This window comes from Pseudorasbora parva, chromosome 17, assembly GCF_024679245.1.
Source record: "Pseudorasbora parva isolate DD20220531a chromosome 17, ASM2467924v1, whole genome shotgun sequence".
Classification (NCBI taxonomy): domain Eukaryota; kingdom Metazoa; phylum Chordata; class Actinopteri; order Cypriniformes; family Gobionidae; genus Pseudorasbora; species Pseudorasbora parva.
Genome location: NC_090188.1, coordinates 18,218,225 through 18,234,294, shown reverse-complemented (window position 1 = coordinate 18,234,294; position 16,070 = coordinate 18,218,225). Strand labels below are relative to the sequence as shown.

General features: G+C 35.8%; 2 protein-coding genes across 2 annotated transcripts; both read right to left on the bottom strand.

Moving 5' to 3' along the window:
- Window positions 1-251: 251 nt before the first annotated feature.
- spef1 (sperm flagellar 1) lies at window positions 252-6,177 on the bottom strand. The gene is made up of 7 exons (XM_067421686.1): window positions 6,012-6,177; window positions 5,708-5,819; window positions 5,230-5,380; window positions 5,101-5,143; window positions 2,231-2,303; window positions 2,020-2,116; window positions 252-462 (listed from the first exon to the last, which is right to left on the bottom strand). The coding sequence occupies exons 1-7, from the start codon at window positions 6,124-6,126 to the stop codon at window positions 355-357; spliced, it is 699 nt and encodes a 232-aa protein (XP_067277787.1). The 5' UTR covers window positions 6,127-6,177; the 3' UTR covers window positions 252-354.
- Window positions 6,178-6,370: 193 nt separating this feature from the next.
- Window positions 6,371-14,734, bottom strand: adam8a (ADAM metallopeptidase domain 8a). The gene is made up of 25 exons (XM_067420932.1): window positions 14,185-14,734; window positions 13,955-14,067; window positions 13,775-13,848; window positions 13,605-13,683; window positions 13,435-13,511; window positions 13,059-13,242; window positions 12,848-12,913; window positions 12,697-12,765; window positions 12,442-12,611; window positions 12,038-12,119; window positions 11,766-11,899; window positions 11,487-11,664; window positions 10,536-10,625; window positions 10,253-10,448; window positions 10,023-10,089; window positions 9,749-9,917; window positions 9,591-9,668; window positions 9,281-9,365; window positions 9,063-9,177; window positions 8,770-8,953; window positions 8,602-8,637; window positions 8,456-8,509; window positions 7,423-7,491; window positions 7,243-7,317; window positions 6,371-7,099 (listed from the first exon to the last, which is right to left on the bottom strand). Exons 1-25 carry the CDS (start codon window positions 14,342-14,344, stop codon window positions 7,055-7,057), a joined length of 2,649 nt encoding a protein of 882 aa, XP_067277033.1. The 5' UTR covers window positions 14,345-14,734; the 3' UTR covers window positions 6,371-7,054.
- Window positions 14,735-16,070: the final 1,336 nt, after the last annotated feature.

Below are 16,070 nucleotides of genomic sequence, written 5' to 3'. Positions count from 1 at the left end.
AATTATAAAACCACTATCACTGCAGTCACTGTTAAGAGTAAGCTTTGTAAGATTATAATGATCAGCAGTGATGGAAATAGTTGTTGAAAAAAAAAAAACCTAAACATAAAAAGTATTGTCATACTGATGAATCATTCATAAGCAGAAGCATAAACTGCTGAAGATGGTCTCTGCTAATGCAATATTATAATTTTCCATTAGTGTTTCTGAGTGCTAATGATCACAGGTTACGAAACAGATGTGGAAAAATATAATTATCTTAATAACAGTTTAATAAGAGTCTTGGTTAATGCATATAGTATGCTCTTCCAGAAATAAAATTACTGATGGTGGCAATGTAATGAAATAATGAGATCATGAGTTGCGTGCCTTATATAGCTCTAAGTGTTTTGTCAAGTCCTCAATGCGTAGGTCCTTAAGATGCACAAGATGCTCCAATCGGTTTACTTTAATCTGTAAAATCTGAAGGAAAGTGAAGCATTTAGGTGATATTCAACAGTGGTTGTAGGTTTATGATATAACATCTACAAACCAAAGGCTTTACCATGGCACAAAAGAACAATCAAACAGAATGGAAATGTCACACTCGTTCTGTAGCAGTGTCATTTGCATCCATATAAACTTTAATGACTGCAGAAGTTGTTTACACTTCCATGAGGTGGACAGTTACTGAATGTCTTTTTCTTTCAATTGCAAAGCAAACTGTTGCAATCATCAAATTTCAAGCAGTTGAATGTTATGCTGAAACCCTTACTCTTACTAATTGTTGGATGACAAATATCACAGCTGCTGAACTCACAGTGACTCATTTATCAATCTTAGTGACAGGAAACATGTGAGCGTGCATGTGACCTGCAGCCCTTGACCACATGCTGGGAGAACAGCATAGGAAGGACAAATTTCCTTTTGCGACACAAGCATCTTTCACCAGCTGGCATTGTATGCAAAAGGTGCTGAAACTAACTTGTTAGTTATGTTTTGGGATTCATAAGGGAAGTCATAAGTTTGAACATTTTTAAATAATATCTGAAGGTCTAAAATAAAAAAAAGTTTCAAAAGAATTTATACTAATTCTCATGCACATAAAATTTGTGTTAAATCAGAAGTATAAATAGATGTTTGTTGTTGTTCTGTATTGTGACGTGAAGTGTAACAATTTATCAGAAAATTGAAAGTGCATGGTTCAAGTGCACTAAGGGTGTCTCCGAAACCCCTTTTGCTAGTTTAACAACGTAAAAAACAGTCTGTGTGCTAGGCTGATGGTCTAAAAAGGTTCTCCCTGTTCTCTAAATGGGTCATGAGTGTGTTTTGGGTGTAATGTGCAGTAAACCAACCAAGCTCCCATTCCCTTTAAAAGCCAGTTGCGTTTGCACCATGCCGGATTCGCTATTTACATGGTTACATCTCCAGAGAGGAATCCTTTTATTTTTAATATTTAAAATGTTTGTGTCGCTGCACACATCCCTGTGTGCGTAATAAGTAGATTGTGTGTGCGCTTTGTGCACTGCCTATAGGCACATATTACTACGCGTTCTTGAAATAACAAAAAATACTGTGCTAATGACTTTAGACCGAGTTTTTATTGGTCAATGGTGCAGTTGTTTTCAGGTGCCTCAAAATAGCAACATGGCAACAATGCGCCGGAACAAACCTCGTTTTCAGACCATCGGCGAACAGATGGACATGAGTGCATTTGCTATTTAAACAACGTGAAGCTGAACGTGAAAATGATAACTGTCAGGCTGATACTAGCAAAAAACATTTGCATTGCATTGCACCTGGTGTATGATAGGGCCTTAAAGATGTAGAGTGTGCTTTCTGCCCCACTAGTGATGACTGTTGTTCTATACAGGTTTCCCAAACCTTCCCCCCATTTTTGGTCAGCAGACAAACCGGCAACTAAACCTTATACTCATGCTTTTGGTTGAGTAAACATGTGCCAGAGATCAGCCATGTTTACACTTATCTGGGAAATCTCTGCGTATAAAGTCAGATTTGTTTTGAACATCAAAACCTTACCTCAACAGTCTCCCGTAAAGCCAAAATAGCTTGGTCCTTTTCCTCCAAGAGTAAACGGACAGATGGATCCATATTTGGTCCCATGGCTGCAGCAGCACTACACAAGTTTTACAACAAGTCCATTATACATGTATATTTGTTTTCACAGGACTGCATGCAAGACATCAAAAAGTTCCTTAAAAAAAACACATCATAGTTCATCATTTAGTACCTGACTTTGTCTTTCTTCTTCACAGTGGCTGGATTTGTGGCTGGAGTAGTCTCAAAAACCATCAGATGATTCACTGTAGAAATTTGAGAAAACAGAAAATGTATACATTTTAGTTTTGAAACAAAGGGCTTTAGAAGACAGGCAAACATGGCCTGATGTACAAATATCGGAGACAGCCTAAAAATCTAATGGCTGGTCATGGCATAGAGCAGCATCAGGATCCCTCCAGGCTGAATTCAGGCACTGAGACCTTATCCTCATGATACCCTGCCTCAATTTCCTCTAGATGAGTGGTACTCCCCATACTTTAGGATTTAAAAGCTCATGAGAATTGCTTAGCCAGGAAGGCTAAACTAATTAGACTCCATTTGAACCCATTAAACACAATAAGGTCAAAAAGACACACTGCCGGGGCACCAGACTGTAACTACGGAACAGGAGAGTTTTATTTGGCTTTAAGCTTAGAGTCATCAACACCAGCTGTGTTTCACCTTATAAACATCCCATAAGGATAAAATAACAAGATAAAATTAAACAATACCTACCAAAAAAAAAAAAAAAAAAAAAAAAAGAAACGAAAAAAAAGTCTCCCGTTTCCTCAACTGAAAAGGTCTGCACTTTGATAATATAATATATCAGAAACAATAGCCTCTCTGGTCTTGTAATAGACTCTACTGTTATAGAACTCAAGCCAATAGAGGTCTACTGTTGGCTTGAGTTTTCAATGGATGGATTTTAGGGCTTTTAGCCAAGTGTGTTGAGCCTGTTGGAAGTGATAAGGGCTATCTGGTGAATGAAGCTGATGGATGCAGAACCTTTTCTATCAAGAAAAGAGGGAGTCAGACCTGAAACCAGATGTTGTCATGACTAAGACGCCATGATGATGAGGTGTGGGAAATGGAGCGTTGATCTGGCCGTTCTCCATGTAATGTTAAGAGTGCAGAGAATGCAATGCATTTGACCTATTTCAAAACACAGCTGACTGTTTTTTATTCCATCCTAATACATATGGGAACAAAAAAACTAAACTAGAAACTGGAACACCTTGTATATACATTATATCTAAAAAATATATATATTTTCTGTCTGTGGATTCTTATAAATTAAAATATCTAAACACAACAACAAACAACAACATATAACAAACAAAGAAACCTGTATGCCTTTATTTCTGTGAAACTGTAAATTGTATTTTAGTGGGGTTTTTTTGTGGTATTAGTCATCTATCTTTTTTTATGTTTCAGAGAAGAAAGGTTTGGAACAACATGAGGGGAGTAAATTATGACAGAAATGTAATTTTAGGGTTAAGCAGAAGGCCTGAAAACACAAAACCTCAGACACTTTTGACACTCCTTTTTTCAAGAAAACGCAGATAAAATGCAGATAAAAGGACATAAATAAACTCCTTAGGACTTACAACACTTATTATAGCAGGTAGTTTATGAACAAATGCCTCACCAATGATTAGTTTTCTATAAAAGCAAAAAGAAAACATAGTGCTGGCACAATTCCAATTGTTTAGATTTGATCTGTTTAGAATAGACAAATCATGAGCGAATTAAGCAGTGGAATTAGATGACATTCTTACTAGCGTCAAAAAAGAATCATCACAATTCATGCAGCAGAGACAGCAAACACGAATCTATAGTTCACATCTTTCACAGCGCGGAAGTTGGAAACACTGGCCACTGATTTTCACTTACAGATTTAGGTGGGTGGTGATTGAGGTCATGCCACACCGCTTGACATTTATTTATGGGAGTCATGTTCCATAAAGGTATGGGTTTGGCTTCCTTCTTGAGCTTAAAGGCACAGTTCACACAAAAATAACAATTCTGTCATTTACTCAACCTCGTGCCTTTTCAAATCCATAAGTCTTTGGTTAATCTTCAAAACACAAATTAATATATTTTTATGAAACCTGAGAGATTTCGGTCCCTCCACTGAAAGCCTGCAGATAATCAAAACTTAGTCAATGGAATCCAAAAACGTCATAAGGCGTCATAAAACTAATATCTATAAATCGAGTGGTTCAATCCAAGACTTCTTGGTCTCTTTATTTTATGAACAGATTTGTATGCGCTGAAACAAACCTCAGTGGTGCTCTATGTATGAGTGTCAATAATTGTTTAGATGCACATAAAAGCCTACTTTAAAACTGTTCATATCATATCATCTGATCATATAAAGTGATTAGATCTTTTCACAATACTTTCACGAGTTTGCACTTACATAATTTATGGAGAGTAGATTTAAATGCATATTTGGCATGCTGTCCGGTGGGAGGGCTTCGAGCTCGGAATTCAGCCAGAACCCATAGTACCCCCGCCCCGTGTATGTAAGTTGTTAGAACTAAAAGTGTGGAGAAGGGGTGGTGGAGGGATGCTGATAAGGCTGCTGTGTATATATATATACACCTCTTATTGTTGATTAGTTGAGTGCTCTCCACGGGGTAATTATCTGAACATGCTTTCTTCCGAATCTTGTTAATAAGACATTTTGAAGAAGAACTATTTGTACTGTTAGGTGTGAATGTGTGTGTATCTCAAGTCATGTAATGGGGAGATTAAGGGAAAGACCTGGCAAACTACTCTAGAAAAAACATGAGAGATGTCCATGAGTTTACCTGGCAATGTTTTTTTCCGGGGTAGGTATGGTGAGGTACGGCCATAGAATCACAAAATGGTAATAGATGGATAGATTGATATGAGACTGCAGTATTGATGCGCCCATCCCTCTACCACAGCCCTTCTCCTGAGCCATGACCTTCATGCCTTATCTCTTCAAAATGACCTTCATTGCCATACTGTAGCTTACAAAACTTGTAAAGCAAAAGTCCCATTTCTGTCAACATGTTTTACAGTTTCTACCTGATCCCAGCTGTCCATCGGTTGTGCTGTAATATTCCAAGTCCTATAAAAAGGACAAGGCAGGGTTAAATTAATGGAATTAATGAAAAACGCAAATATAATGGACAATGCAAATTCACACAGACTCACCTGTGTGCCATCTATTTGTTTTACTGGTTTCTTTTCCTCTATCTTCTCTCTCAGAGAGCAAAGGACTGGTTCAATGTAGCCTGCTGTGCTGACTACTATTTTCTTCAACAAGTCCTCATGTATATGAAAGTTCAGCTTGGAGAAAACTTTTCTGAAATAAGAACGTGATGCAGTCGTGTGTTCAATTATATCCAAACATAAGGAATCCACTGATAGTAAAACTGCTCTTTCTACATAATTCCGTCACTGCTCGATATATGATCCCCAAGTGGGCTGTCTAAGTAAGAAGCTCATTAGGTTTAAAACCCAGCCAGTGTTAATAGTTCAGATGGAGACCTTAAGTCCCAGTTTTATTGCTAAGGTGTAGTGTCACATTCCTGCAGTCCTCCGGGGAATGTGTCAAGCGACACGCGGGGGTCAGATAAGCAGTGCGATGTTTGCATTACTGTCTGCATGGAGAACAAATAAATATACTTGCTTGTTCAGGGTGCTCCAGTTACTCAGCTTCTGTTGCGTGGAATGAGCGGGCGTGTAGTTGTGAAGGTCCACCAGCTTAGGGAAGAAATGCTTCACTACTTCTGCAGCCATAACTGCTTATGGAAATCGTTCAAATACTCAGACAATATTGAAGTGAGAAAATGTTATAGCTAACTTATAGTTCTACGTTAATTATTGTTCAAATGCGATGTAAACAAGCATGAAGTTAAGTTAACGTTACTTAACTTAGCTAACGTTAGTGGTTTTATTTGTTTATTGGAAGATAACGTTATAGCTTAACTTACCTCCATCGCTAAAATCTCTTGCTATATTCCTTTTGGGTCTTGAGAGCGGTATTTTGTCTATCCACGCGTATAGGTCTTGCAAAGTTTCTTTGTCTAATTGTTTAGGCCCATCCATAATTTTTAAAAACAGCTTTTGCCTGAAACAGTTATCTCAGAGGTACGTACATGTTTGAACCGTTACTAGGCAACGAAAATACAGCGCGCAGTAGAGGTCATGTCGTTACACGTGAAAGAGATTCAAAATATGTGTAAATAAACTAAAAACGGATTAAAAGAGAAATGTGAAAAAACTTTATTATAGTAAACACATTTAAAAACAGTAGATTCTCTCATTAAAGAGTAAAATCAGACCAGCTGAGATCATTGCAAGTTTGAATTTAAACATTAGGTAGGCAAAAAAAATAAAAAAATAAAAGACAAGTGTTTGTCTTTGTAAGAGTGCAAAAACCTCAATGTACACACAAAGTGTTTTAAAATAATTTGTGTTTAAGAAATGTAAAAATAAAGCAAAATCTGAACATAAGTAAATCACTAAAGCCAGGATGGCTTATGCTTGAGAAAGGCCATGTGGTAACAGCCACATGTCCAAATAACAAGAACGTATGTAAATAATAATAATAATAATTAAAAATACATACAATAAAGTTCCAGTAACAAGAATGAAGACACCATAATACACTGAAGAAAAGGTCTCTTTTTGAAGAACATGCTGTGTGAGACCCTTTGCTCTCCCACTTAGGAGGCAATGTGATGTAGACTTACAGGGAGACACAAACTGAACTGGATATACAATAACATTCTTCAAAAAATAAAATAAATAAACAGCAAAGACAGCCAAAATACAGTAAAAGGAACAAAATTACAAATAAGTCGTACCAAAATTGTAACAGGAGCCTAGAGTGCAAATGCTTCATTCTGTTTTACCATCTTCCTTAACTTCATCTTGTTATTCAGAGTTATACCTCAAAGAAAGATGAGCTTTGTTCAGCTAGTAAACTGCTTCTTCTGAAACATCCAACGATTCAGAGAAATACTGTTCCAGATCATCTGGGCCTGGCAGGAGGTTTTAGTGCAACTTTCTGGATTACCTACAGTTAATATATAAAAAAGCTTTTAAAACACTGTCATTCATTACCACAACTAAAACTGATAAATTAGCATTAGCTGTTTTTTTAGACAACTGAAAATGCTTATATTGTTTATAAGTGAACAGCTAAATATACAAATATACCTGAGGTGGAATGTATACTGGCTGCATCCCAGTAGGTTTCACTGGAGGCACTGGAGGTGGTTTTGACTTAGTTGCCTATCAGCACAAACAAAGAAGTTATAATAATGTTGGGTGGTATTCATGTTTGTAGGGTGGGACACTTTCTGTACAATTATTAATGAAAAAAATGACGCCTCTTACGGGTTTAGACACCAGTGGAGGTAACGGCCTTGATGGAGGAAGTGGTTTAGATGGTAGCAGTGGTTTTTCCTAAAACAAGTTAAGACATGACATAGGAAATGACACAATGATCTTTAGTCTCACAAAGACAAACTGTATTTTCAAGTCATCTCTGTTTTTGTCACCTCTGACTGTAATGAGCTTGGAGTCATTAAAAGAAACCAACATTAAACTGATAATTATATTTAATTACTTACTACCCTACACTACCATTCAAAAGTTTGGGATCAACATTTTTTAAAGGTTTTTAAAAGAATTCTCTTCTGATCACCAAGGCCACATTTATCTAATAAAATAAAAACAAAACAAACAAACAAACAAAAAAACAGTAACACTATGAAATATTACAATTTAAAATAACTTTTCTATTTTTAATAGGTTTGAAAATGTTATTTATTCCTGCGATGCAAAGCTGAATTTTCAGCATCAGTCTTCAGTGTCACATGATCCTTCAGAAATCATTCTAATATGATGATTTGGTGCTCAAAAAACATTTCTTCTTATTATCTGTGTTAAAAACAGCAGTGCTGCGTAATATTTTTGTGGCATGCATTTATTTAAAGATTCTTTGATTAATTGAAAGTTCGAAAGAACATATTTTATTTGAAATAGAAATCTTTTATAAAAGTATTCATCTCTTTTAAAAAAAAAAAAAAAAAACTAATTTTGACCCCAAACTTTGAAACAGTAGTAAAAATAAAGGCTATTAATGGTATCTATGAATCCATAAAGAACCTTTAAAATACATGGAGTCTGTCCAATGCACAAATGGTAGTACAAGTAGTATAATACAAATAATTTTTAGATTATTCAAATGTTCTTCACACTAAGAAAAATATTGTTCTTTAATTAACTGGTTCTTTGGGGAACCAAAAATGGTTATATGGCATCACTGCAAAAACCACTATATCATCTATATATAGATTTGTTTTTACAGAAACCCTTTTGGGATCTTTGTGTTAAAGAGTGTATATCAAGATAATCTAGGCCTCACCTGAACAGGATGAATGTTTCTGGAAATGCCAGGAAGTGGAGAGGGTTTCACAATCTAAGTGAATATTGACAAACATTATAATTTTTTTAACAGTTTTATTCAAGAAAAGATTAAAATGATTAGACTATTTAGAGAAGAATAACTACCTGCTCTTTCCTGGTTTGTGGTGCATCTTTTGGAGGCTGTGCATAGTGAGAAATAAGTGGTAGAAATTCATTATACAGTATATTAATAAATTCCTTCCTCCTAAAATGTGCTTTTAACGTGAAGCACAAATTGAACAGCTCGTTTTAGGGTTAAATTGATTATTTTACCAATGGTGCTGGTCTCCAGGGTGTAGCTGGAAAATTAAGAGGTTTGCAGGCCAGAGTAGTGGATGACTCGAGGAAAGTTGGTTGACTAATGCGTGGTTGTGCGATTCTGGGGCTGTTCTTTGCACTTCCTGGTTGGAATGCCGGATTGCACTGGCCTGAGGAAGAGTGGCTGTCCTTCAAAGACCTTTTAGAAAAAAACAATAATATAATGTCCTTTAATAGTATAATATATTACCTAAAATTAAAAAAATACATTGAAAGTTCATTATTGTCAGTTGGGTACTGGATTCTACCTTTTCTTTCTAAATTCTGTTATTTTGTTCCTGTAACACACCAGTGCTCCAATAATAATAATCAGTCCAAGGACGACTACAGATGTAGTCACACCAATTATGACATATTTTCCCCCTGTAAATCCAAAATCACACATTTAGAATTGCACATAATTAGTTTTATATGGTCAATGACTGTATTTAATTGGTAAACCAATTTCTGTATGTAATTGGTTTACCTTTTGCAAGTTCTGAGAGTTGAACATCACAATAGGGTGGTGCCCAGCCTGGATCGCAGTGACACTTTCTCTCATGGTTACACACCTTTAAAATATAAGTCAACAATAAGTTTGCATGCGTTAATGCGAGGAAAAATGATCTGTCTCTAAGGCAAATATGAAAGGGAATATAATTGTTTTTAAATATTCTTCTGACTTTTAGCACATTTGAGCGATATGGCTCATCACAACATCACATTATGACAAGCACAGCATGACAAACATTGCACATTTTTTAAAATAATATAAACTGAAAACAAAAATCACACACCCCACGATTGTTGCATTTATCAGAGCAGTTCACAGTGCCGTATATATTAATGTCTTGACAGAGGCTGTTGTAACACACCTGTTGATAAATAAATGAACAAATAAAGGTTTGTATAATGTATTTTGTGTAAGGAAATATAATGTACATTATTTCCTTACCTTATTAGTGCCACATTTGGTGCCTGCTGGAACCATCCCTAAGTCTTCCGTAGGCGAGGGATCCACAGCCATATGGCAGGTTCTCGATTGAAAACTTATTATAGATTTTCTCATGGTTATGGGGAATTCGTTACCACCATAACAATATATTTTCCCACATTTAGTGTGCCTAAAGGATTTAGAATACCATAGCGTCGTTAGAAAACAATTAACAAAATACTAATTTTAGTCATTATACATCAAATTAGAATTTATACAAATTAGTTATACTTACTCAAGGCTCTTGGAGGTTCCATCAAGTGTATTATAGTGAAAGCAGGTGTCAACATCCACTTTAGCATCTAAGCATATACAAGATTTTATGACTTTATTAATTATTTATTAATTTCTATATAAATACCATTAAGAAAAAAGCTGTAAAATGTTTATGTTTAAGGTTTATGTAAATGCATAAAAAAGTATCCATAATGCCATGTTCGAGCAATGGCTCAGCGAGATTATTACCTGCTCCCCACAGCATCTTGCAGTGTTCCTTATGAGTTGGACATTGTCCATTGTAACAGTAGCCTTGATTATAATTGCAGGGGAGTCCATTCATCTTATAGTCATCTTCAGGACAGAAGGCTGACTCTCCTGTACAGTACTCCTCCAAATCACAGTCGTGAGCACTCTGTCTGCACAGGCTACCTAAATGTTTCAGCTAGAAGGGAGGATGCACAAGATAAATTAAGGCAATAATCTACTTTCACATGTGTTTTTATTCGTTTTCTTATGACTTTTCTTATACCTGACAATTGTGGCAGCACTCCCCATGTGCACAATGGGCATCTTTGGTCAGTCGACAGGTGGAGGCATTGCAGCAGGGATTGTTGCATTCCTAAAAATCATTGTTTCGGTCAACAAAATTATATTTTCTCAGAATACACTACTGTTTAAAAGTTTGAGGTAAATTAAATACTTTTATTCAGCAAAAACAGGTTAAATTGGTCAAAAGTAACAGCAAAGACACAAAGATGGAAGATGGACACAAAGACATACAGATGGAAATTAGCTGTAGTAGCTAACTCTGGCTTGTTTACAGCAAGGCAAGTAACCTGTTGTTGATCAATGAGCATTGTCCCTATCAAATAAAGATAAATTAAATTAAAATGAAAGACATAATGCCTTCTATTCATCAAATAATCCTTAAAATATGCACCATAGTTTCCACAAAAATATTAAGCAGCAACTGATAAAAATAATAAATGTTTATAAACCAATTTAGCATATTAGAATGATTTCTAATATGTAATGATAGTAATGATGTGGAAAATGGGGGGGGGGGGGGGGTCCCTTCAGGAAAAAAAAAATTGATGTAAAAAAAAAAAAAAAAGTAAAATGTGTTATTTTGGCAAGGTTGCCTGCTAAAATTCGCACTCATTGGTCTATATATCACATAATAGTCGCTTCAACCCGCGGAGAAAAATGTGGACTTGGCAAAACAGTGCAGTTGAGCTCTGTTGGCATTTAACAGCTAAAGTAATGCGTCGCTTTGTTGCTCTGATTGGTTGTAGGTCTATCCAATTGAGGTCTTTCCTGGTTTGGTTTAAACACGCCTCATAATCCCCATAAAAAAGCCCAATGGAGCAGTTTCAGACTTATATTCTGACTAGAATTGAGTATGGTCAACGTCAGGCTAGCTGTAACTGAGAAACGGAAGTTGAATGATGTGTAAAATTTCAAAACCAACATGTCAAACCTCAACAGTTCCGCAGTCGCATTCTTCGCCCTTTTCAACAAAAGCATTTCCACAAACTGGGCCTCCATATAGTTCACCCTCATTTGGCACATCTAGCAGACAGCTGCTGTCATAGTTCTGCAAAAATGCCTTTAAGGAAGACTGACTGCAAGTACTGAAGGAATCAGGGTAAACCGACCTGTTGGAAGAATATGACAGGAAATTAATGTTCTGAGATAAACTGCAGTTGATTATATATTGTGCCATTGTATAAATGTATGCATTTACAATTAGCCTTACCCAATGGTATCTGCCATAATGCAGCCCTTGTCAGAGGAGCATCCACAGTTTGAATCATCATGTGACATACCAAGATTATGTCCCATTTCATGTGCAATGGTAGAAGCCACAGCAATGGGATTGATGTTATGGTCCTTTGCAAAGAAAAATGTCATGAATGTTACCACATCCAACGCTTCATTTTAAGCCTTAGAAAGCATTTCTAGCATTTCTACCGATGTAGCATTTATTAGTGTATTAATTTACATATATAAACATTCTCTTAACTATACCTCATTCACAGCACCAGAAGACAGGGAGCACATAGCATTCATTGTAGCCAAGCCAACCGTTGCTCCGTCAAAATCTACAGCACTGAATAAAAACGATAATATAAGTCATTAAAGGATATTTTTGTTGTTTCAAAAATCAACAAATAAATCATATTGCATAGAAGAGATAAAATTCCACATCCAGGCACTCTTTTTTTATTGCAGGGCTACATATTAAAAAGCAATGTATGTTGGCCCAAACAGGCCTTCATCAGGGTGCCATTTTTTTATATTACTAAATCAAAATAGATGTTTAAAGCTTGTGGTGAGACCCATTTTAAAGAGTTTTAAACAATGTTCAGTGTGAGTACAAACGTGGCATTCTCAGCACAGCAACTGATTAAGATGAGCAGTCAGTGACTCACGTAATAAAGTGGGCATTGTCATGCTTCTTCTTTTTGAGCAGTTTATCCTGGCGCCATTGTAAAAATCGTTCCAGAGTAAGATTTGGTGAATTGCTGACATCAATCAAATCTTTTTGAGACCAAACTTCAAGTCCAACCAACATGACACGTATATTTAAAGGTCGGTAAAGCTGAAAGTGAATAAAAAGTTGTATTTATTCAATAATTAATACTTTTTAAACTATTATTTAATATAAGACCAAAGTTTTTTGATACCTTGTCTACGTGATTTGCAACCAACATCATTCTTGCTTCAATTTTCGTAAAACTGCCAAATTTCGTGTACTGAAGAAAATGTATAAATATATTTCAACAATATAAAAACATTCGTAATCAAGCTAATCTTTCCTTTAAACCACATTCATACCTCCTTATGATCAACGACCAAAACCATCTCAACGATCTGCTGTCCTCCTCTGGGGGCTTTGTTTTTCTGAAGGACATTTGAAAAAGTCATTGTCATAGAACTTTTTTAATGGTAAAACCATTATAAATAGATGAAAGAAATTAAACATTCTGTATAATAATGAAATATGGAGCATGCCCAATTCAACACGAGATCATTATAATATCATTACCATATTTTTGCCTTTATATAGCCCGCTAAACTTTGGGCCAAGGTCATAGACTGTGTCATTAATGTATCCAAAGGCCCCTTCCTTGGTCCTTAAATGCTCTTGCTTGTAAATAGCATGGTCCCCATCCAAAGACTCTTCCAGGGGCTCAATCAAGTAAACTTGATTGTTCACCCTCAGAAACCCTCTACAAAAAAAGAAGATACAATATTTCAAAGAGGGTGAAATGTATTAAATATGTGAAGATATTTTACACATTCAAAGCAACTTATTACAGGCCCAAACCCAAAAATCCAACTCAGCGTATATTTACAATGCATTTAATATTCAATCACCTCTATAATTTACAAAAGTTGATTAAAATTAAAAATGTCCTTACTCCATTCCAGAGCAAAGTCCAACACTGACTGAAGAGTCTTTAACATCATGGATGTGCCCCTGATAGTAGCAGTGATCCTGAAGTGAAAATCAGAATACAATGAACTACTAAGCAAAAATATTCACATACTGTGTTAGACAGAAACAAGATGTTTTACTATTAGAACATACAATGTTGTCTGAAGGCTTTGTCTCTAAAATTCCATCTTCGGTATAATGTGTCATGGTGTAATGTTTTCCTAAAAGCTCCCTGTGAAAAAATAATAATAATTAGGCTGAGTGTAAATACAAGACCTCTACATATTGAAAGCTGTTATAGGTTAATATTGCCACATTCTCACCTATTTCTGTGCAAAAATATCGTAAAGTTCCTGCCATCTACAGCCAAATCATATTCAAGTTGTTCAGGATAAGTCTAAAGGGGTAAAAGCAAGCATGCATGAACAAAAGTCGAAACATCCCCAAGACGAGAAGTCAAGAAGACAATAAGATATACAGAACTAGTTTGAAAATGAGCGAACCTTGAGCGAAGAGGCGCTCCTTCTCACTCGCTCGTTTAGTGCCTGAGGTCGGAGTTGGACCACATCATAGCGCATGACATGAGGTAAAGCTGGATTCGCTGCCTCAAGATTCTCTAAAGCGACAGTGAATAAACAAATCATCAGTATGTGTAATCAGTAAATTAAAAACACATCACGGAGTCCGGCATGATTCGGGCTGTAAAATAATTCTCATAAAGCTGTGCACTCACCCCATGTATAAACAAAAGAAAGCAGCGATATAAATAATCCAGTGTATCGCATGGTTCCCTGTACTGTGGACTTGCGCGGGGACTCGTGGGTTGCTGTGGGAACTCGGCTACTTGAAAGTAAAAGCTCCGCCTCGGTTATCCGGTAAATTTGCATTAACATTACGACCTCCTTATCCGGTAACAGCAAACTGGCCACTAATGAGTCACGGTCCTGTAAATGTGTCAGTATTTTTGTGAAACATCAACAGAAAAAAAGAAACAAAGAAGAAGAAAAAAATTATTGTAATTTTTTTTATCGTCTAGGCCTACATGCAGGCTACCACGTAGAATGTTAGTTTGGTAGATTTTGTAGTTCATTCCTGTTATGCAGTAGGCTAGCTAACTTTTCAACATATGCTTGTGTAAGTATTTCTGTTAAAACTTTCTGAAAGATGACCTGGTTAAGCCCACTAAATTATAACTTGACGGGTAGCCTAATAGACGGTCAAAACAATTAACAAGATCCTAAACAGTATGTCAAGTCAATTTTATACAATTTCATACAATATATTTGTTTGTGATATAAAATTATGATGCAAACAGAGTTAAATAAACAGTTCACCACATATATATATATATATATATATATATATATATATTAGGGCTGTAACGATATGCGATATGAAATCGAAATCGCAATACGCAGGTCCACGAACCTGTATCGCAATGTGAGGAGGCAGAATCGCGACACACCCCTTCCAACTCCCAGAATTATCCTTCCTGTCCAGGTCCAACTTTTAAGTCAGCAGTATGGCAACATTTCAGCTACTCGGTGGAGAACAAGGATGGCAATCGTGTAGTTGACAAGACCCACACAATTTGCTGTAAGTGTTTCAAGAAGCTTCCCCAACCGGCGTTTCTGTTGCGTGTCATCCGCGGGGCGGCTGCGTGGCGTATTCCCTTTCTTTGCACACCAGAAGCGTGTCTGACGCGGCGCTTCTGTTGGTATTGATGTACAGGAGGCCCTATACTTCATGTTAAATATATATTGCCTATTGGTACCGCAAAGAAAACGTCGGCAGTAGCCTATTGACCATACAGATATATGGTATTGACGGCAAAATAGGCTACAGAATACTGTACAGAATAAAACTGTTTTGTCCCCCCCATATCGAGGTTTGTATCGTACCGTGGGTCAAAAATCGTGATACGAACCGAATCGTGGGTTTGGTGTATCGTTACAGCCCTAATATATATATATATATATATATATATATATATATATATATATATATATATATATATATATATATATATATATATATATATATATATATATATATATATATATATATAGGCCAAAGTACAGGCCAAAAGTTTGGACACATTGCTATTTGTAATGTTTTTGAAAGAAGTTTCTTCTGCTCATCAAGCCTGCATTTAATTGATCAAAAATACAGAAAAAAAATGTTATATTGTGATATATTATTACAATTTAAAATAATAGGTTTTCAATTTACTATACTTTAAATGATCATTTATTTCTGTAATGCAAAGCTGAATTTTCTGTATCATTCCTCCAGTCTTGTGTCACATGATCCTTCAGAAATCATTCGATGATTCATTTTCAAAGTGGGAAACAATTCTGCTGCTTAATATTTTTTCATTACATGTGATACTTTTTATAATACTTTGATGAATAAAAAGTAAATAAAAAAATAAAAATAAAAATAAAATGTATATATATATATATATATATATATATATATATATATATAGAGAGAGAGAGAGAGAGAGAGAGAGAGAGAGAGAGAGAGAGAGAGAGAGAGAGAGAGAGAGAGAGAGAGAGAGAGAGAGAGAGAAATCTTTTGTAACAACAATATACACTACTGGTCAGTGATTTGGGG